The 21,888-nt window shown below is 41.4% G+C and overlaps 1 protein-coding gene across 2 annotated transcripts in view; it reads left to right on the top strand.

Moving 5' to 3' along the window:
• TMEM245 (transmembrane protein 245) overlaps positions 1–21,888 on the top strand; it is an 88,220-nt gene that overhangs the window by 64,112 nt on the left and 2,220 nt on the right. For both annotated transcript variants that reach the window (XM_086469218.1, XM_086469219.1), the window contains 2 exons: positions 18,447–18,547; positions 19,892–20,066. In XM_086469218.1, the coding sequence (XP_086325344.1) occupies positions 18,447–18,547; positions 19,892–20,066 (276 nt within the window). The remainder of the gene's footprint in view (positions 1–18,446; positions 18,548–19,891; positions 20,067–21,888) is intronic.

A 21,888-nucleotide genomic window follows, 5' to 3' on the forward strand; every position in this document is an offset into this window, starting at 1 on the left:
AGGCCAGAGGCAGCTCCCTCTTTCTGCCCTTTTGTGCCCCTCACTATTCAAAGCCTTTGGGCTGGTCCCACAACAAAATCTCTTTTGGACTGTGGAGACTAGGAGGGGACAGAGGAGTCTAGTTGAAGTTGCTGAAGTGCCAAATAAGAGAGGAAGCATTTTTAGTGTTTGTTTTTTTGTTTTGTTGTTGGTTTAGTTTCCTTGTTTGTTTGGTGGTTTTTTTTAATGGTTTATTTCCTAGTCTCTGAAAGAACTCCTAATGAAACAGCTAGAAGGGAGCTTAAGGCTGATGTCTAGCACTTCTTCCTGATGGAACTGTTGTCTTCTGCTTTCCCAAAGCAACAACTGTCCCCCTGTCATCCTTGCTTGATTTGTTCCTACTTTTTGTGAATTGCCAGTGTCTGGCTTTATAGAATCGTAGAATCGTTAGGTTGGAATAGACCTCTGAGATCATCAAGTCCAACCATTGACCTAATACCACCATGCCCACTAAACCATGTCCCTTAGACACCCAGAGGAGAGGGAGGGATGCAAGAAGCGCCTTTGCTCAGGGTAGAGCTTTTCAGCCTGGGAACGTAATTCAGTCTTTCTAGGCTTCTCCCAGGACAAGGATGCAAAGGGAAATGCAAGGGATGGCCTGCTGCTGGTTTGATCTTTCCCCATGTTGTAAATGCGATTCTGTTTGTAAGCTGGGCATTTGCCTTAGCCCCAGATACTTGCCTTTGATGGAATTGTCCCAGTTCTCACAGGTAAGTCCTGCTGATCTCCAAGCAATCTTCCTGAAGGGAACCAACAGCATTTGCAGTATAGAACAAATACGGTTTTGCAGACTGTTCATAAATTAGTTTTCCCAGTTTTGAGTAACTTCCATCATGAAAACGCTCCTATTATTTTAGAGTAAGCACTTACGTGTGCTTTATTGCCATATACTGCCTTTGCTCCTCCTGATTGGTTGCATCTTGGGGAAGGCAGCATCTTGGGGAAGAGGGAAGATCAATGTTTGCATGATATTGCATAAAAAGCAGCAAAAAGCCTGGGAGGAAGATCGCTACCGAAGACATATATGACTGCAGGGTTTTCTGACTGGTGTATGAAGTACTGGTGCTACCTCAAATAAAGCAGCTGTCCTGGGTTGGGCTGGGATACAATTAATTTTCACAGGAAGCCGGGAGCGGAGCATAGCCAGGACAGCCCAACCGAACTAGCCCGGGGGATGTTCAATACCATGTATGCTAAGCATGTAAGGTGGAGCTGGCCGGGGCGGGGAGAGCTCGAGGCTCAGGATGACGCGCAGGCATCAGGGTCTGGGTAGTGAGCAGTTGCATTGTGTGTCACTTGCTTTATATATTATTTCATTAGTATTATTGTTACTACTGTTGTTTATTCTCTCCTTGTGTTGTTTTGTTAAACTGTCCTTGTCTCACCTCACGAGGTTTTACCTTTTTCTTCCAATTCTGCTCCCCATCCCACTGCAGGAGAGGGGAGGAGTGAGCAAGGGGCTGCGTGGTGCTTTTATTGCTGACTGGAGTTAAACCACCACCGTCCTTTTTGGTGCCCAGTGTGGGGCCCGAAGGGTTGAGATAACGGCTGATCTGACCAGATCGTGTTATAAAAAGACTTTTGTTAGATGCATTTTTTACATTAGTTAAATAGTTGTTGATCACAGCGTTGGTTCATTTATTCACATGGTGGTGGTATGTAAATCCTTATATGCACTGCGTGCTTCCTTCTGGGAGAGGGAGAGGGATCAGAACTATCATTTTGCTGCACTGGGTAATGTCGACTTATGATACGATTGTGTCACTTGTCATGAGGTTAAGCTGGAATTTGTATGCAGCTTTGTTGTCATGCCTGTACCTCAGGTGCCTTCTCTCAGAATTTCTTAGTAGTCACACCCAATCCATGGGGAAGACAGGGAGGGATACTTTTCCTGCTCTTTCACCTTCCCCTTTCTCCTTCAGGCTCAGGCTAATTACAACAGATTTTGAGAATTTTGAATATCCCTGGGGTGTCCAAGCCAGCATGCTCTTACTGCTATGTCTCCTGAATATGTCCCAGGTCTTCTTTAGGGTTAAAAATTTTTTTGTGTAAGAATACCCCCCAGAGATTTGCCCTGAGCCTGGATAGTTACAAGTGCCGGGGTGTGTGGGAGATTATTGGCAAGTGCCTGGGTCATTGGTCACCTTCAACATTTTGCAGTTTCACCCCTGAACAAGTGCAGAATCCTGAAAAACTAGTAAAATATTTGGAAAAAGTATGCTGTCAACCTGGCAATTCCAGAGAGACACAAATCACTGCAATGTGCTGGGGCCTGGCCTATACCTACCAAGCCCTTTTCAACACTATTCAGTGCTCTCAAGGGGAAGAGGAGGTCTCTGGACCTAAAAACAGACAGGCGTGAAGGAAAGATATCCCTTCAAGGAAGATATTAAATGTCACCCAGGCAAGTAGACCACCATGGAGAGAGGTATCCAGTGCCTGAGGGAGTTAGCTGTGCTGGAGGTGATTTATACTGATCTGGGTAACAGGCGGGCACCGACAGAAACAGACTAAGTCCGATGCACACAGCCCATGTGGCAGAAGTTTCTACGAAGTGCACCACTGTTGTATGCCAGCTCATGGGCAGTACTGTCCTGGAGAGAAGGTGAGGGGCAAACAGTGGATGAATTGGCTGGCCAACTCCGGCAATACAAAGGAAGCCTCTCTTCCTCCCTGCGGGCCTGCGTCTCACAGCTGCGGAGGAGCTGTCCCGGGAGTTCCAGCAATTCAAAGAGCGTGTGTCCTACTCCCCACCTGGATGGGCCTGTATCTCAGCTATTAGGAGTAGGCGCTCCTGTGCTCGAGAGAGAATACGAAAGGTACACACTACAGGTTGCCCTGTGGTTTTACCTACGTGACTACAGAGAGGACATGAGAAAGTGGAAACTTCCAAACATGGAAAACCTGCTTCAATCCTAGATGTGTGGGCACATGAGTTGCGAGGGAAAACAAGACAAGAGGGGGATTCTTCCAAGAAAAATCCCGCTCCAGTTTCCAGTGAGAAATTCCCCAGGCAAAGTAGAAGAGCTGTTCTGATTTCAGATCCTCTTGAAGGGACTTCTAAGTCATTTTCACAAGAAGTGAGGACTCTGGGATTAGAGGGGCCGTGCCTCTAGCCAGGTGGAGAAAGGGACAGCTGGGTTTATTGGGCTGTGTGGATTCAATGGCCTGGCACGTCAGACCCACAGCAGCATAAGGCTCTAGTAGACCCCAGTGCACAATGTACCCTAATGCCTTCCAACTGTAAAGGGGCAGAACCTGTGTATTTCTGGGGTGACAGGGAGATCCCAACAGCTAACTGTATTGGAAGCTGAAGGGAGTCTAACCGGGAACGAGTGACATAAACACCCTGTTGTGACTATCCCAGAGGCTCCATTCATCCTTGGCATAGATCACCTCAGGACTCAAGAGGGTACTGGTGGGCCTTTGGTATAGATGCCCTGGAGATGGAGGAAATCAAACAATTGTCCAGCTGCCCAGTCTCTCGGAGGACCCTTCTGTGGTGGTGTTGCTGAGGGTTGAAGAACAACGGGTGCAATTGCTATCACAGCAACACATCAGCGGCAGTATCGCACCAACCGAGTGTCCGCGCTTAGCCTGTATCCAGGGCTAAACTAGAACAGTTACTCTATCACCTGACAACCCCTTACCAGCCACGTGCCCCTATGGTTTTGGAGTTGGGGATACAGAGGATCCGAGACCTGCTATACTCCAATTGAAAAAGAGATACTGGTAGCATCTGAAGGGGTTCAAGCTGCCTTGGAAGTAGTTAGTGCCGAATCACAGCTCTTCTTAGCACCCCGACTGCCAGTGCTGGTCTGGGAGTAATCACAAACTGGCCAGAAGGCAAATATTTCAGAATGTTGCCAGAGGAGGAGGTGACACGTGCTGAAGAGGCCCTGCCATATGATAAACTACCAGGCAATGAGAAGCGATATGCCCTGTTTACTGATGGGTCTTGTCACATTGTGGGGAGACATGGGCGGTGGAAGGCTGCTGTGTGGAGTCCGCGTGACGAGTTGCCAAAGCTGCTGAAGGAAACGGTGAATCGAGTCAGTTTGCAGAGGTGAAAGCCATCCAAGTGGCTTTAGATACTGTTGGGCGAGAAAGGTGGCCAGTGTTTTATCTCTGTACTGACTCATGGATAGTGGCAAATGCTCAGTAGGGGTGGTTATAGCAACAGAAGCAGACCAGCTGGCAGTGCGGAGCTAAACCTATTTGGACTGCTGAATTCTGGCAAGATATTGCTGCTTGGGTAGAGAATCTGGTCATGAAAGTATGTCATGTGGATGCGCACGTACCCAGGTGCCAGGCCAATGAAGAACATCAGAACAACCAACAGGTAATCAAGCTGCTAAGACTGAAGTGGCTCAGGTGGATTTGGACTGGCAACGTAAGGGTGGGCCCATGACATCTCAGGCCATCAAGGAAGGGATGCAACATACAGATGGGCTCGTGATCAAGGGGTGGACTTAAGCATGGATACTATTGCACAGGTTATCCATGAGTGTGAAACGTGCTGCGATCCAGCAAGCCAAGCGGTTGAAGCCCCTGGGGTGTGGAGGGTGATGGCTGAAGTACAAGTATGGGGAAGCCAGGCAGATGGATTATATCACGCTCCTTGGCAAACCCGCCAAGGCAAGTGCCATGTGCTTATAATGGTGGAAGCAACCACTGGATGGCTGGAAACAGAGACCATGCCCCATGCCACTGTCCGGAACACTGTCCTGGGCCTTGCAAAGCAAGTCCTGTGGCAACACGGCACCCCAGAAAGAGCTAAGTCAGGCAATGGGACTCATTTCCGAAACAACCTCATAGACACCTGGGCCAAAGAGCATGGCACGGAGTGGGTATATCACATCCCCTGTCATGCACCAGCCTTTTGGGAAGATTGAGCGATACAACAGACTGCTAAAAACTACACTGAGAGCAACGCGGGGTGGAACCTTCAAACATTGGGATACACATTTAGCAAGAACCACCTCGTTAGTTAGCACTAGAGGATCTACCAGTCGAGCTGGCCCTGCCCAATCAAAGCTCCTACGTAGTGCAGAAGGGGATGGAGTCCCCGTAGTGCACCTGAAGAATGCGTTAGGGAAAGCAGTCTGGGTTAGTCCCACCTCGGGCAAAAGCAAACCCATCCGCAGGATTGCTTTTGCTCAAGGACCTGGGTGCACTTAGTGGGTGATGCAGAAGGATGGGGAAGTTCAGTGTGTACCTCAAGGGGATTTAATTGTGGATGAGAAGAGGCCGTGAATTAAATTGTATGATGTTAATTGCTGAATAACCCTGCCACAGTATGTTACCACTGCTGCAGTTGCTGTGTGTCATATCAATGGTATTACAGTAAGAATCACTCAAATCAGTGAAGGATGGACTTCCATGAAACTGAGCGAGAGGCAGTGGTGACAGAACTTGAACTGCTTTCAGCAACTGGCACCCAGCAACTTCCTTGGGATCAACGTCTTCAACCTGCAGCACCATCCAGCACCATCTTTGCTGCCCCGAAACGCTGTTAGGACAGATGGAGCCTCAAAGTCATGGATTCACTGAACTCGGTGCACATGTTAGAGGGATGGCCTGTAGACTAAGGGGATGATAGCTGTGTATATGTATATATATCAAGGATAGGAAAGGGAGTGGTAAATAATTGAAAAGCGTAGGATCTGTGCGTGACATAGATGATATAGAGTAAAGGGTGGATAATGTCATGGGTTCAGCTAGGATAGGGTTAATTTTCACAAGAAGTTGGGAGGGGGGCACAGCCAGGACAACCCAGGGGATATTCCATACCATAAGGTGTATAAGGGGGGAGCTGGCTGGAGGAGTGCAAGGCTCGAGAAGGCACGGGGGGTGTCAGGGTCTGGGTGGTGAGCAGTTGTGTTGTGCATCACTTGCTTTATGTGTTATTTCATTAGTAGTGTTGTTATTGTTCCTTCCCTCCTTGTGTTGTTCTATTGAAGTGTCCTTAGCTCAACCCACAAGGTTTTTGCATTTTTTTTTTTTCCGATTTTCCCTCCCATCCCACTGGGGCAGGGGGAGAGTGAGCAAGCGCCCGCACGGTGCTTTGCTGCTGGCTGGGCCTAAACCGTGACAGCAACTAGCTGGAATTTCGTGTGCCATTGCCTGTAAATGAGGTGGTAAATAGAAATTTAGGAAAATGTTAATAGTCCTGAATGCTGCTAATGCCTCAGTAGCAAAATAGCTTCTGTTCTCTAATAGTTTTGGTCGTTAATGCACAGTTGGTTTAGCTGCTTCTTGTTTTTTCTTTGGGTTGCAGTCTGTCTTGGGTCTTTCTGACTCCCAATTTTAACTTTGTTGGTGTGGTACTATTTCTTCTTCTTGATAAATGCTTTGTTTGCCCTTTGCCTTTCGTCACTCCTGCCATTCTGTCCTTTTTTTCTTTTTTCTTTTTTTTTTTTCCCTGTTTTCTGTATTACATAAGTGAGTATCAGCACAAAAAGGTGATGAATTGTGAGGGCATTGTTGCACCTTTATCATATGCAAGAGTCTCCCTTGACTGGCAGTGGTGTTCAGTAGCCTGTGAATATAGTAAATAGATGATTTTCTTTCACTGAAACTACTAAAAGTCAGCTACAAGCACCAGCAGAGAAAGGGGAATAGGGAGGGGACTCGCGACTGTGACAGAAGGGTTATGCCAGAGTAGGCTGAGCTGCAGGAATTCTTTTGGCAGCATTCTCAGTTACCGTTAGGAAGATGACTTGCTTTAGAAATGTGAGAACCACTTGGACCGGTTTACTATATTTAGATAATTTCAATTCTCAGTAGTTAGTGAAATTTTTTGTTGTAATTATGATTATATTAGTAATGTAGTATTTTGAGGGTCAGAGGGAAATTGGTATCTGCGTATGTCAGTGTGAGATTCACTTGTTCAGAAAGATTCTGTAAAATCAAGTTAGTTCATAAGTCACCTACCTCACTGCTTAAGTAGGAAGATTATGTCCTTTACCCCTAAATAGGAAGGTGATGCTTTTGTCTGGGTGTCCCCCCCCCACCCCCGAATGGATGAAGCATAATTCTCCAATTCACAGGTCTCCAAAGTAGTAGCATGCACACCTTTGCCTGAACCATTTTCCTTTCCCTGAGCAGCATGTCGTTCTCTTCCTGAATGCACCATACCCTTCTTCCCTGAAGCTTCCATTCTGCTTGCTCTGGTGGAGATATTGCACATTACTAAGTTGCATGTTGTCACGGCCTCAGTGCAATTTAGTGTGTGCGATACTTTCACATGAGTGCATGCACACGGGTATGGCTGTGGCTTAAAGCTACTGCAGCTTTCGATTTTGGTGGGGCCTAATCACCTTGTGGAACGGTCTTAAACCCAGTTTAGTGTTTGAATGATGCCTTGAAACACGTGTTAGCGGAAGTTTGTTCTGGAGTGCCAGGAAGATGAGCACTGTTTGTTTTCCATTTGAGAAGGGTTATCATTATTTGCTTCATTTTCTTCATTTGCCATGTACACCTCAAATTCGATCAGATTTTTCATTGGTTGTATAAAAATTGCTTAAAATGTTAGGTATTTCTAAAGAGGAATTAGTAATCAAGTCATTAACTGAAATTTGAAAAAAAGAGATTTGATATGAAGAAAATCTATAGTGCCTTGATGGCTGGCATAGGTTCTTAGTGGTTTTTCAACTTTTATTTATTAACATTTAAAGACATCTAAAATGAGCAAACAAACAAATAAACAAAAAAAATCCCAGCTGTTTAAGCGTCTCTCTGGTTAGCTGTGGCATCCTGGCAGTAATGATGGAGAAAATGAGATGGTGATACAATTCCCACAGAAAACAATAATCTTCCAGCATGTTAAGCTAATGCTTGGAAAAAGCAAAATGTGTGATCTTGTTTATTTTACTGCAACATTAATAATGTCTTTCAGATTAATTTTTCAAAGACAACTGTTAACTGATTATGTTTTGACTGAATTTTTGCATGCAATGTACTTTAGTAGCAGGAGTATCTCTTGCAGAAATCTCTTTTGTCACAGGAATACGTTTGACAGGACTTTACTGAAATTTTGTAAGCTCTACTTGCGGCATATGTACGAGATGGGAATACAATTGAAAATGATTCTGTCTTGATGAGATAATTTCCTAGTCTAAAACTGGGAATAACAGGTTTTGTTTTTGGTTTTTTTTTTTAAATTACATGGAGAAAAGGAAAGCTTCAGTTGAGTTACTGAAAAAAAAAGTGGGATGTAGTCTGTAAGTCTAGGAGAGATGCTGCAATGTTTCAGTATGTTTGCAAAACCAGACTGACAGTAACTAACCTGATTATCCTAGTGGGATGGATAGTAGTATTTATTGGCTGATTGCTTTAGTAGCAATAACCACATGACTTGCTCGTACCACTATTTTAGTCCTAAGTATTCTCATCTATACAAGGAACAAAAAAATAAATAATTTCTCTTACCTGTATTTTCTTTTTTTCTTTTATATTGAAAATGTTTGCTTTTATTAAACAGAGCTGTCTATATTGCTTTATGTCCACGTGATTTAAAAGAAGTTATTCAAAGAATAACAGATATTTAAAGAAAATTTAAAAAAATAATTTATTTGCTCATGCTTAATTTTTATTCTTTTTCCAAATTTACCTGGAACTATGAAAAAAAAATGTTCATTATTGTACGCACATCATTTGGGTCAAGCATGTCCCAAAGTCTGTAGGAATTCCACCTGAACATGAGGAAAAACTTCTTTACCCTGAGGGTGGCAGAGCCCTGGAACAGGCTGCCCAGGGAGGCTGTGGAGTCTCCTTCTCTGGAGATACTCAGAACTTGCCTGGACTCATTCCTGTGTGACCTGCTGTAGGTGAACTTGCTTTAGCAGGGGGTTGGACTAGATCTCCAGAGGTCCCTTCCAACCCCCACCGTTCTATGATTCTGTGATAAGCAGATTTACACACAATCTTTAAGAATAACATAACTACATTGTATCTTAGATATTAGTCCTTTAATTAAGTATTGCACTTAGGCAGTTATGTGTATACACTGCTTTTTCTACAGCACCAACTGTTTTAAACAGTTATATGTCAGAACTTAGAACCTTTATTTGAATGGAAGTTTAGTTGGTATGTGACAGAGAGTATCAGTAAAAACAGTAACACTTGCATCTGGAATTCAGCTCTTCCTGTTAGGTTTCCTCGGCTTCTAAGGCAGGCGTAGTAGCTAATTGGGAGGGACAAATAGACAATGGTTGCTGAAAAAATTATTAAATATATAGGGACGAGTTTTTCTATCAGGCATTTCCAAGAATAAAGGGATACTATCAGAATTATTTTTAGTATAACGTATTGCAGGATTCTGTGCTTGCATAACTAATAATGCTTTTATTTAAGGTTGTGGTATATATTATTATAACCTTGGTTAGATTTCTGCTATTTAAAATATAGATTTATTGTAATGTAAGAAGATAATGTCAAGGCTGATATAAAACTTCATGATTTCATGACATTTCAAAGATTTAATATCACAGCTTTAGCTTTTTGCTTTTTTGTCATATTAGGTTAAATTATAAATTCAATCTATTATTTATTCATGCCACCAGCATAAGCAATCAAAATAGTCTTTTCTCTATGGTTGTGATTCATAATTTTATGATAGTGATAATCTGAACAGACTGCGAGTTTCTTAATAAAGGCTGCAGTGGATCTCGGGCCTTACTGAGTCCAGCTGGCTGTTGCTCTCATTCATGAACTTTTCAAGCCAAAACAGGGATCTAAAATAATTGCATCCTCACAAGAGTGTGGAGCTTAGTAAGTGTTCACTATACAGTGCCAGTGTGTGCTAACAGCTAAGAAAAGCCTGAAAAAAAAAGCCTAAAGGGAAGGCTGACTGCATAGCTGAAGAGCAAAGTAACAAAGGCCAAAGAAGTGAGAAACCATGCTTTAAAAAGCTGAAGTTTTAGCTAAGTGAAGAAAACAAAAGGATCATAAACTTTAGCAGATAGAAATAGGCCTAAGGGGGGGAGGGCAGGGGTTAATTCGTTTGCTCAAAGCTCCACAAAATGGTATTAAATCAAAATACCATTCTTCGTATGGAGCAGGAGCCAAGATGCTCTCGGGGGGCTGAGGGGTGACGAGGAGTACTCAGCAACAACAAGGCTGCTGCGGGGGGCGGGTAAATTGATGCTGTGTTGTTCATTGCTGTGAAGGTAAGTGGAGGGAGTCACATTGTAAAACCTTTCTTATGGGTGAGCTGCAGCAGAATCTGTCAGAAATCACAATGACTGTAGAAGAGGTCATAGAAGAAACGGACAAAATGAGCAATAGCAAATTGCAAAGAAAACTCAAGGAAAAAATTTAAAAAACCCCAAAATGTTCCAGGGAACCCAGGAAGTACAGACACGTTAGCTGGATGTCAGTCCTGCAGCTTAATAAGAACTAAAGTTAAGGATGTACCAGCACCTGATGAATACAATTTAGTTGCAAAGAATCGAAGGAGTTTTCAGAGAGAGAAGTTCTGCCTTACTCTTCGTGATTTTTGAAGTGTTCAGCAAGCAAGACCATTAATAAATTGATCTGGCTGCTATGTTCTACTGAAGTTTCATAAAGGGTTTTTACAGCATCCCTTTCCAAAGGCTTTTGAAGAAATGAAGTAGTGATGAGATAACGGAGAAGGTTCCTGCATGGATAAATGATCAGTTAAAAAGATAAGAAACAGGGGCCAGGAGTAAATGATGGTGTTGAGGTAGGGATCTTTACTGTCCCATCTGTTCGTAATCGTCCTGGTGAAGAAGCAGAGAGGGACACCTCACTGATGCTGCAAAACTGTATGAGCTGGTAAGGATGAGGACTGCTGTGGAATTGTAGACAGCTCGGTTAGATCTGGCAGCAGTGTCTGGGGAATAAAATGACTGATGAAATGTAGTGTAAAGTGGTGCATGTGGGTGAAAACCAGTCTGAACTTCACACAGAAACTGATGGCCTCTGTGCTGACTGTTGCTCCTGGGGAGCTGTGTTTTCAGGTAGGCATGCTAGCTCGGTGCTTGGTAATACTTAAAGACATCTGCCGGGCATATCAAGCATTAAGATTTGTTCCAACAGAAATGCAGAATTATGACTCCCATGACATGAATCTATGGTGTGCCTATACCCTGAATTACTGTGTGCCGTTTGGGATCCTGCATCTCAGAAAGCCAGGAGGGCAACAAGACTGATGAGAGGAGTGAGGGCACGCATCAGTTTCTGTATGAGGAGAGATTGAGCTGGTTAGGACTCTTCGGCCTGCGAAAAGGGTGTTACACAATTGAGGTTTACAAAATCGGAAGCAGTGTGAAAAGGATGACTGGTGTTGGACTGCTCATGGTCTCTTCCAGCATAAAATCTTGGGATCATCAAAAAGCAAGCAGGCAGTTTCAAAAAATAAGAAGGGTGTGTTGGTTCGTGTGACAGGCAGTAGACATGGAGAAGGTCTTGCCAAAGAATGTTGGAGTTGCAGCAACTTGCAGGATTGGACAGGGCTAAGAATAGGCATTAATTGAGGATTACTAAAGAGACAGCCTGCACCGGGTTCGTTAGGTGGAAATAGAGGCTGGAAAAATGTTCAGGGGGATTGTTAAATTTGTTTGTCTTATTTCTTTTTTTCCCTTAGTGTTTGCTTCTGGTCTCTTCTGGAGATGGGATGCTGGCTAGACAGACCTTTGGTCTGAAGTAGTTTGGCTTTTTATGTTACATTCCAAGATCCATTTTAAGAATAGTTAGGTGTTGCCCTTAGTAAGCATCGTGGTCTGCTCATGATAAAAATCTGGAAATGTTAGAAACAGTTGATTCAGAAATAACTAATGCTTTCAGAGGTGCTTCTCGGAAGAATAATTGTGAGTTTGTGGTATATGTCACTAGAACAGGCCAAAAGAATCATTAAAAAATAATTACAAATATTACAAATACGAAAGTGTTGTGAAGAAATAATCAGATGTAGAATTTTTTACAGGTTGGATTACGTGTTAATTGTTCTTTTTCAGAGGATGTGGATGTTTCTCTGTTAGAGAAGAAAGTGATTGCTGCTGTGTCCTTTGGACTAGTTGCCAGTGTTTAAAAGTCTGAAGTTTTGATACAATCACCAGAGCCCTGTCCTGCCTTGAGAGACGTAATATTTGCATCAGTTCCACCATCTCAAGGCCCTGTGCCTGTATCGTTTTGCTGATTAGCCTCCGTATGTTGGAGTTGTTACCTCTCTTTGTTCAGTTGCATTATTCCTAAAGAGGAATTTTCAACAGCAAAACTGTTGAAATCTTGTCAATGAGTCATCTCTGAAAATCATTTGTGTGTTTATGTTGCTCCGGAGATGGTCTTACTCTGTCAAGAAACACTTGCTTCCTCTTCTGCTTTATTCGTAGCTGGGATATGTTTTAGTGCTTTTTGCTTATTTTCATGTGTAATTTGAAACTGAAAAATAATGAGAATCTTTTTTATTCCTAAAAGAACAGAACCCTTAAAGAGAGTCAAAGAACAGCTTAAGAGTTTTTTTGGTGAAAGGACTTCTTTGAGTTGTTTTATTCTTCAGGGCTGTTCGCCTGGTGCTGACTTGAAATTTGGGGTGCCCTTGTAGAAGGAAAATGCTTCAGTCCTTTTTAAGATAATAGCTGTCCTGTGATTGTCACTGGTAGCTTGTCTTTTGCAATGGACCTTGGTGGTGCCTGAAGGAAGAAAGTGAGTTATTTGGTTCTGAAGTTCTGGTGCCAGCAGCTGTTGGTTTCGGCTGGGGTGAGGCAGGCCTGTTGTGCAAGGAAGAGCTCCTGCCCTCCCGCTGCGAGTGTGCTGGCTGCTTTCCTGGCGGGAACACAGCTATTGGTGCCACTGCTGTGTGACCTGGATGAGGAGTAGAGAGCTGAGCTAGTTAGTTAAAACTAACCCAGCAAAAAATAATAATTAGCTGAATTCCTTGAAAAAACTGTCATGGCACATAAAAGAGACTGTGCTAGCAGGTAGGCAGGGGAAGCGTGGTCTGGGGCAGAAGTGGATGCTTGAGAAGAGGGGAATGAGAGGCTCTTCCCTTGTCGCAGTTCTGAGGTAACCCGATTTGAAATAAATTGGGAAACTGTGCTGTGAAGTTTGGAATGCATTGCATTTGCTTTTATACTTCGAAACCCTCTACTTTTAAGATGTTGTATTCTCAAGAGAAATTGAGTAGCTGGAGTTTCTTAAAGCATCATTTTGAATTAGGCAGCTCTGTGTACAGGAAGATTTTGCAACAAAGATACAGCACAATCCTTGTAATGTCTGCTTTGAGAATACGGGAACATACCATCAGTGGTGTAAAGAAGATGATGAAAGAGTGAAGTTGTCTTTTTCCAATAGTATTTTCAGCTTAGGGTGTTCCTGTTAACAAACTTATATTTTAATTGGATTGTATGGCTTGTGAAGTGTTTTGTAATGTGTTTAGGGAAATTCTAGTTCTTGCAAACGTTTCCAAAGACAAGTACCACTTTTGTCTAGTTTTTACTCTTATGCCCGTTCAGCAGCCAGGGTCCATATAAATTTGGTATAGTAACCAGTAAATCTCTCTTCTGAACTTGCTATGTGCTTACTCTAATCTTTCTAGAAACTCCAGTTCTTGTAGTTTCAGCCCATATGCTCTTCTTTCCTGTAGTGGTCTGGGAACAGAGAGCAGGAAATCAAATCAACTCTGAGGTCAAAAAAATGAGTGCTCTGAATTGAAGCTTGGGGGTATGTTCTGCATCCCAGGAGTCTTCACTTTTCTGCCTCTTTCCTTTCAGCTGGGGTTGTTGCAGCATTAGGTTGAAATTTTGAAATGTCACCGTGTCGCTAATGGTGAACAGACCTTACCTGCAGGCTCTGTGAAGTGAACCTGAATTAGGTGGGCATACATTTAAAGTAAGCTTCAGTAGAAGCAAAGGGGAAGCTGTAGAATTTCTGTGGCAAATTAGTAAAAGGAAAAAAAAGATCCACTAAACCCCACAAAACCCATAAAATGAAAAGGCTGCACTTTCCCTTGTGAAATCTACAAGCAAATTCCCTGGCTTTTCGGTGACGTAGAAAGAACTTTAACAAAAATTATTTAGGCCTGCTGTGCAGAAACATTTGACAATTTGACAGAAGTTTCTTTGGTTTTAATCCAAATAATGTGAAGTATGACCCATGTCCTCTGATTATTTTTTTTTTTTTAAATCTTACATGCTTTTCAAAGCTCAGTAAAATGGAATATGTATGTCTAAGTATGCCTTACACCAAATTGCCTTGGAAGTGCTCATAAATTACACATTTGCAGATGACAGCTCTTGCAGGTGAAGTGCCAAAGGGAGACGTGAGCAGCAATTGGATTTTCTGATTTCTGAAACATACAATTACTCTTGTATATAAAAGGAAGCCGTGTGTGTGCCAATACCGTATTAAGAGATGGAAATTAACTTACTGTCTTAATTTCACCAGGAAGGTCTGCATTTTGCAGATGGTAATGAATTCATTCTGTGTTTGCACTGACATACCACATCATCTTTAAGATCTGATATCACAGCTGCAGCGTAGCTGAAGCACACTATTGCTGAAGATTCTGGTTCTTGTTCTCAGCATTATGTTTCTTAGTTGCCTTAACCATGAAGTCAAATGGATATGAATTTCTGGAGACTTTAAGATACGATTCTTGGTTTTCCTGACAGAAGTAGCAATCAGTCTTCAGAGACTTTGTAGTTCTCCTGGGCCATGCTTGCCACAGAGTAGGATCCCCCGTGCTTTTTTCTGAATAGTTGAGGCAGACACAGAGAAAGGTGAAGGAGAGGAGGAGAATGAAATTACGTATAGCCGCCTCTCACTTGCTACTTGACCACTAGCACCTCACAGCTTCTCAGCGCGTGTGATGCCTTCTCCTTTCAGCTTACTCGTTGTGTGTGCTGGATGCAAGGAGCTAGAGAGATGCTGTGCTGCTCTACAGTCTCTTAGAAGTATATGCTATTTTGCTATTGAAATGCATTACATATCAACTGGCAGAATGACATCAGATCAGGACATACCTGTTGGTCCATGGTTAACTTTTCCGTTATTCACCTAGTGCATCTGTAATGAGTAATGGACTTAATGGTATAAAAATTTCTAATAAGCTGCATGACTACATCAGCAAAAGACATGGCAGAACATGCATTGAAATTTGAATAAAATTAATCTGAGGGAAAAACTATGCTTGTCTGAACTGAAATGTGAAAACTGCGTGAATTAGAGTGGCAGGTTTGGGTGCTTTCTTACGAATGAAAAACAGATTTGCAGTTACACCCTAACACAGTTAAATTCACAGCAATTAGTTCTGTCTGCTGGAATAATTTTTCTGGATTGTTGTCTGTCTTCTGGTTACGATAGTAAGTCTGTCTTCCCTTCTTCTGTAGTCTCTGTGGGAAAATCTAAAATGATTGCTTGTTTAAAAAGGCTTTCTTGTAGTTGTAAGTAGATGTTTTAATTTCAGGTGAAGCTGATACTTCAGATACCTACCTCAAGCCAGAGGCATGCCTCGCCTCCTGTGTGGTGAAATGTAGTTTTAGGGCATACTTACAGAAGTTGTTAAGACCTTGTTAATTTTACTACAATACAGAAAACACCTTTATGGGAAAAATGAGGAGATACTTCAAGGACAGTTTTAAAATACTGACAGCTGAGATGTATTTGTGCCACAGTTCCTGTTTGATTGATAGGAAAAAGATTTACTTGAAGATTTAGTTATAGATATAGTTATATATATCGATAAGATCTGCGTTCTCATAGACGCTATTAAATATTTAGATTCAATGCTTCCTTCTAACCAATTGTTCTGGATATGTTGGGGTATTTTTCTTTTTGGTTTGGTTTTGGAAGGACCTGGCAAATTGCATTTAAAAAAAGTTGAAAACTTTATGTCACCGATGAAGAGCTTCAGAAATTGTGCGATACCTTCCCTGTAGTGCAAAGGGATTTCTGTGGGACAGGTCTGAGATTTAAGAGACCAACAAGGCTGAGGGAGTTGGCTTGACAAAAGCATAAGGGTTTAGTGAGGACAAACATATCTTTAGTGGAACCAGGAGAAGTGATGGAGGTTTTTGTTGTACCCTTGTGATCATTGCAGTCTCCAGCTGCCTGGAGGCTTCTGTTGCCAAAGACCCTGTTGTAATTGTTCATCTTCTAAATTCTTAAAAGCCAACCACAGATAACTTGCACATATGGATTGAAGTGGTATTTAGCCCTCTGTTTTTGTAAGGTATCCTTAAATAAAATGTTGATAGATTGGTTATTCCCCCCCTTTTTATATGATGTTTATATCTGATGGTTGACAGAATCAGTTTCAATTAATAAACAGGCTCTTGTTACAAAAATATTATGCTATTATAATATGATATCCTCAGAGCAGACATGAATTAGAAGATACAGAAAATGCAGATGAAGAAGACTTTTGAGTAGCTAAAGGGTGAAAACATCTTAAGTTTTTAATGCAAACTCATATTTAGCATTCTTCTTGTGGCTTTGGTTTTTGGGGTCTTCTCTCCTCCTTGCCAATTTTTTTTATACCAAAAGCTTACTTTCCTTATAATTAAAATACAGGTCAGTATTTCAGTCTTCAAAATCTGGAGATTCTGTATATTTTGGTCTGTGATTTACCATTTTAATATTAAAGAAATTTATCTAAACTGTGAAGGATTCAGGCTCTTTTCACTGAGGCCACCACATATTTGTAAATAGTCCTTCCCCTTCTTCATGCACCACATAATTGTCTGTCAGAGGCTGGATTCGTTATTTCAGGTCATCCTTTAAAGCTTGCTTTTTTCCATATTTTCCCTTTCCCTCTCTTCTGGGGCGAAATGTCTGACAACAGCTGTTCCTAGTTAATCTGTTAAGAGAATCTTACATTTTGAACAACAGTGTTTATGTGTGAGGCTTATTATGCACTCATAACTTCCAGTGGGTGAATTTTGAATAAGATAATTTTGATTCAGCAGTCATTTGGGATTCTATGCATGCTTTTAGGTGGGAAAGGAGGGCAAAAATATGCAAAGTGCCCATGGAAATAATAATGAGGATAGTGCCCAAAGAAGCAAAAACTGGGAGTCTTGGAATTCTTGCTGGTAGTTCAGCAGAGAAGATTCTATGTAGTAGTTTAATAGCAGAGAATATTTCTTTTCTAGAAGGCTTTATCGACTCAACAGAGGAAAGAAACGGTGCTCTTAGAGGCTTTGGTTCCAGAAAAGGCCATTTTCTGTGCTGGCTGTTACTCTTCGAAGTGCAATGAAAACCTTTCCACTAATCATCTGGCTCCATGATTTCATGTCTTCCTGTCCTCTCTGCCCTCCTGCCAGAGTTCCCAAACCTGCAGAGACACAAGCAGCGTAACTGAAAGCATAAACGTAAAATGGGAAGTTAACAGCAGCAAACGTGGCGTTTATCTTTGCTAAGAGGGTGTGTGTGCCACCACCTCCGCAATGCTGTAACTGTTAGGACTGTTCTGAGAGTCAGGGATAGTTTGATTACTTAGATCCAATCTAAAATAGTGGTTTCAGGAAACTTCATGGCTTTCTCAAATAAGGGTGAAAACCTGGCATAATGCAATAATGCAGTGGTGAGATACACCAGTTTCAGAGTGTAATATTTGTGACCGTAGTCCTAAAGCCCAGGTTTTCAGTTCAGTTCTGGGAAACTTCACACGTGCAAGTGCGCTAGTGTTGTAAAGGCGATACAGCACTTAGCTACCTGGTTGCTGTCTCATGTAGCTGTGGTCACACTTGAGAGAGGAGAACTGTGTTTTGTGGCCAGTTTGTTGGATGTCGATTCCGCAGGATTTAATTAGATTACCAGACTTTTTGTTTGGTTTTTAGTAGTGTAATCTAGTAAGCAACCTAAAAGATAGGAATATGAAGGTATGGAGGCTAAAATCCAGTAACGAATATGAGGTGCTCAGATGGTTTCATTTGGAAAGCCACTTAAGTATGTAGGAAATTAAGAGTTTAAGTAGCCTATTTCTCTTCACAGACAAGGGGTTTTCATCTGATGAGAATGAGCAGGTACAGAAATGTAAGCAGATAAAGAAAATGAATGAACAGGTAGAAGTGGAAAAGGGCAAAGAAAAAGTAGTTTGTACCTAGAATGGTACTGCTTCCCGTAGATAAAAGGTTATTTTTGATAGAGGATGTGCTCTGATGCTTGAGCAGTTTCTTTCAAGGAGTTTGTCCCTGGAACCCATTGTCCAGTAATGAACAGTCTGGGGTGTTTGTGTCTAAATGCCTTAAGTGACGGATGTGGTGGATGCTTACACTTTTCATAGGGAACAAATGCATAAAGGGTTCAGTGTTAAATTTTGAGTTGTGTTATTTGTGGCACTAATGGCTTTGCAGTTTTTCGAAGCAGCTTATGTGTATCTTTATAGTTGCCAGAATCCTATTGCCAATAAAATATTAACAGAGTTTCTCTGATTGTTTTAGAGGTGTCTTTGATGCTTCCCTCAAAATGGCTGGGTTCTATGGACTCTACACTTGGCTGACTCACACTATATTTGGGATTAACATAGTCTTCATACCATCTGGTAAGAATCTGAACAATTATAGTTATTTATAGAGAATATTACATAATTATTTATTGTAGGAGATCAGTAGGATGTTATGTTGCTGGTAAGTTTAGTCTTGAAGTTATTTTTAGAGAATGGCCATGGGTAGAGTGGAGAGAAGTCCCTGGTTGCTATCTTACCTCTAAGCCCTGCCTTCTTTGGTTTTCACAGCTATTTTACTTCTGTCTGTTTCTTTTGCTGGATGTACTTCTTTCTCCCTTCTGTTCAGTCCAACTCTTTCCAGGTTTTAGCTTCATTCTGCCTGCCTTGGCTTTTGCTTCTTCTGTAGTTGAAAGGTGCTGATTTTTCAAGGTGCCTAAATGCAGGAAGATGTGGTATCATAAAAATGCACGATAGAGGTGTGCTGCTTATTCTCAGTACTGTTGCCTGACAGTATTACCAGCCTCTGGTTTTCTGTTAGTCTTTAATCTTAGCTTTGGAAATGGCTGAACAGTTTCCACTGAAAAATCTTCTCCCCTGTTCCTCTTTTGCCTCTCTTCCCCTAATAATAATAATAATAATAGTAATTTTAAAAATGTTGTACCTTCATGTATGGGGGAACAAAAGGGGAAGCTGTAAAGCAACCAATATATTGGGGGAAAATCCCTCAATATTAGGAAATGGCTGTATTATAAAGTGCTGCTACCTTAAAGGCACTGGTTGTTGTTAGATCTACACAGAAGATAATTGTTCTTTTTCTTTCAGCTACCTGCAGAATCTTAAAAGGTTTTTTGCTTTCTGGTTAAAGAGACCAAAAACAAGAAAAAAAAAAGAATTATTTTTTGTATTATGTTCCTGTTGCATTAAATTAGAATGACAGCAGTACTGCCTCACTTTAGATTAAAACAGGTGTTTGTAAAATCAGAAGGGTGTAAGCCTGTGTGTACCTGTGTGCATACAGAAATACCTAAGAGATGGGGTTTATATTTGCCTGGTTTCTGACGGCACTACCTACATTATTATGGTTGACTGCAGGAGATTCGTATGTTACAATGAGGCTTCTGTGTGTATACTTTCTTGCACACGGTTGCCAATTTGTAGTTATGTAAAAGTTTGAAATGTGCGTGATTGGAATAACTCTAAATTTTTCTGAAGCAACTCCTTATGACTGATGGTGAGACTTTTCTGTATGGGCAATAGTGTAGTTTTCTTTTTTTCCTGAATAACGGCTGTAAAGCACCAAGAGCCTTATGTGGCGCTTCTTCAGTTCTTATTTACGGCAGTTGAGAGAAGTGCAGCGAAAGTGTCAGAATTTAACTGTAAATACATTTGTGAAATACGTTTCTCTGATCTTTTTCTCACCTCTGCTTCTGTGTGCTCTAGCATTAGCAGCAATCCTGGGAGCAGTGCCGTTTTTGGGGACGTACTGGGCAGCCGTCCCTGCAGTCCTAGATTTATGGCTCGTGCAAGGACAGGGATGCAAAGCCATTTTGCTCTTGGTTTTTCACCTCTTGCCAACCTATTTTGTAGATACAGCAATTTATTCAGATATATCAGGGTAAGTACATTGAAAACTTTTTAAAGTTAGTATTGTAAAAGTGCTTAACGATCATCGATGCCTTTAATTAAACTTACTTTTCTGAAGCATGCACGACAGTATCTTCAAGCTTAGAAATGTGTAGCGACGTCACCTCGTAGTAAGAAGTCTTGCTGACCTAACTGCCTTTACTTTCCCCGGCCTCTTTTCTGTGAACTTTGTCACTCCGGAGGTCTTGAACTTCTTCTTAAAGTCAGCAAAATCAACTGTTTCAGTTGGCAAAGTGATTCTAAGAATACCTTTACTATTTATCTAATCTTTTGACTAAAGATGAGTAGCATTTTCCTTTACATCACCTAATGCCAGATGATGCAGAAGAATAAAAGAGAAATCCATGAGCTAGTTAGGGACCTGAAAAAAACACATTAATTTTTCAGAATGGATTGTGAGAATTTTGAGGCTTTTTTTGAATCCAGCCTTTGTGTTGTGTCACCATACCCCAGTGTAAAAATCTATCGATTATGGATTAATTTTTAAATGTGTCGAGACATCAACTTGCAAAACTGGAGGTAGACTTCTGCTGAGACAGCAGCCAGTGCTGTTTTCTTGTTGTGGGAGGTAGGCACAGATCTCTTCAAAAAGCTCACTAGGTGTTTGGCTGCCTCTGTTGACTTGAAATGTCTCGTGGTTTCAGCTTTGAGTTTGTACACAGAGAAACTCCTCCAAACCAAAGTCAACTTTGGCAGTGTATCTGGAGCGCAACTGAAATGTCCACTGACGTTTTCTGCTGCTGAAATATCTATGAATATTGATGTATATGAATCCCTTCGTGCAGTTCAGACTGGAAGATAAAGCAGCACTGTTTAACAGAGCTGGCAAAGATACAAACTGTCAAGCTTCATATGTGCAAGACATGTTCACAGCCGTGTACAATATAGGTATAAAGTTGTACTCCTCTAGTTACTGCTTCAGTCTTGATCATCAGAAACAATCCTAGTAAACTGTTTGAATTGAGGACTTCGTGGTCCAGACTTAGTTACATGCTGGTACTAGTCCCTCATTTGTGCTGATTTATAGTAGAGTTAATGTAGAATAAGGACATTAAGTGTTTCAGTTCTGTGTTAAGTTAGAAATTAATATTTTTGTTCACCAAATGTAATTACACTGAGCAGAGAGAACCTAATGATAATATGCACAGTATTTGTAATAATTTCCATAGACTGTGGCACTAGTGATTTCGCATGAAGTAAAGCTAACAGGTGAAGTATAATCAAATTAGGATTTTCTTCCAACAGTAAATTGTGGATAAATTTAAGGCTGGTAGCTGTTTAACCAGCCATTAACTCTTTTACTTATTAGAATACATTTTTTGACTGTAGGGGGTGCAGGCTCTGTTTACTCTCAAGAAGATACATGTGGCAGGAATGGATTTTCTGACAGTGGAGCAAAATTGTATTCTTCTCATTAAATAGAACAGTAAGCATCATGCTGTCTTGCAGACTAGATTACATCTATTTGAAATAGCTATAATTAAGTTATGCAGGGTTTTCCAAATGCATTAAAGTTATACTGTAGTCCTATTTCATCAGGTGATCTGTTGTTTAATTTAGCAAAGTAGCCAGAAGAACGTTTCAACAGATGCAAATTCTGGAAAAAAAAAAAATACTTGAAGTTTTTAAAGGTTTAGAAATCAATCATGTGTCTACTATTGGAGAAACATTAAATTTTAAGGTCAAGTCTGTCTCCTCAGAAAAGCAATCTGGCCCTACCAGTAGGTTAACTTTGATCTAGGTAAGACATGACTGAGGTGTGTAAGATGTCATAGGTCTCATGGTTCACAGAC

Source organism: Leptosomus discolor, chromosome 8 (assembly GCF_034619465.1).
Source record: "Leptosomus discolor isolate bLepDis1 chromosome 8, bLepDis1.hap2, whole genome shotgun sequence".
NCBI classification, from domain to species: Eukaryota; Metazoa; Chordata; class Aves; order Leptosomiformes; family Leptosomidae; genus Leptosomus; species Leptosomus discolor.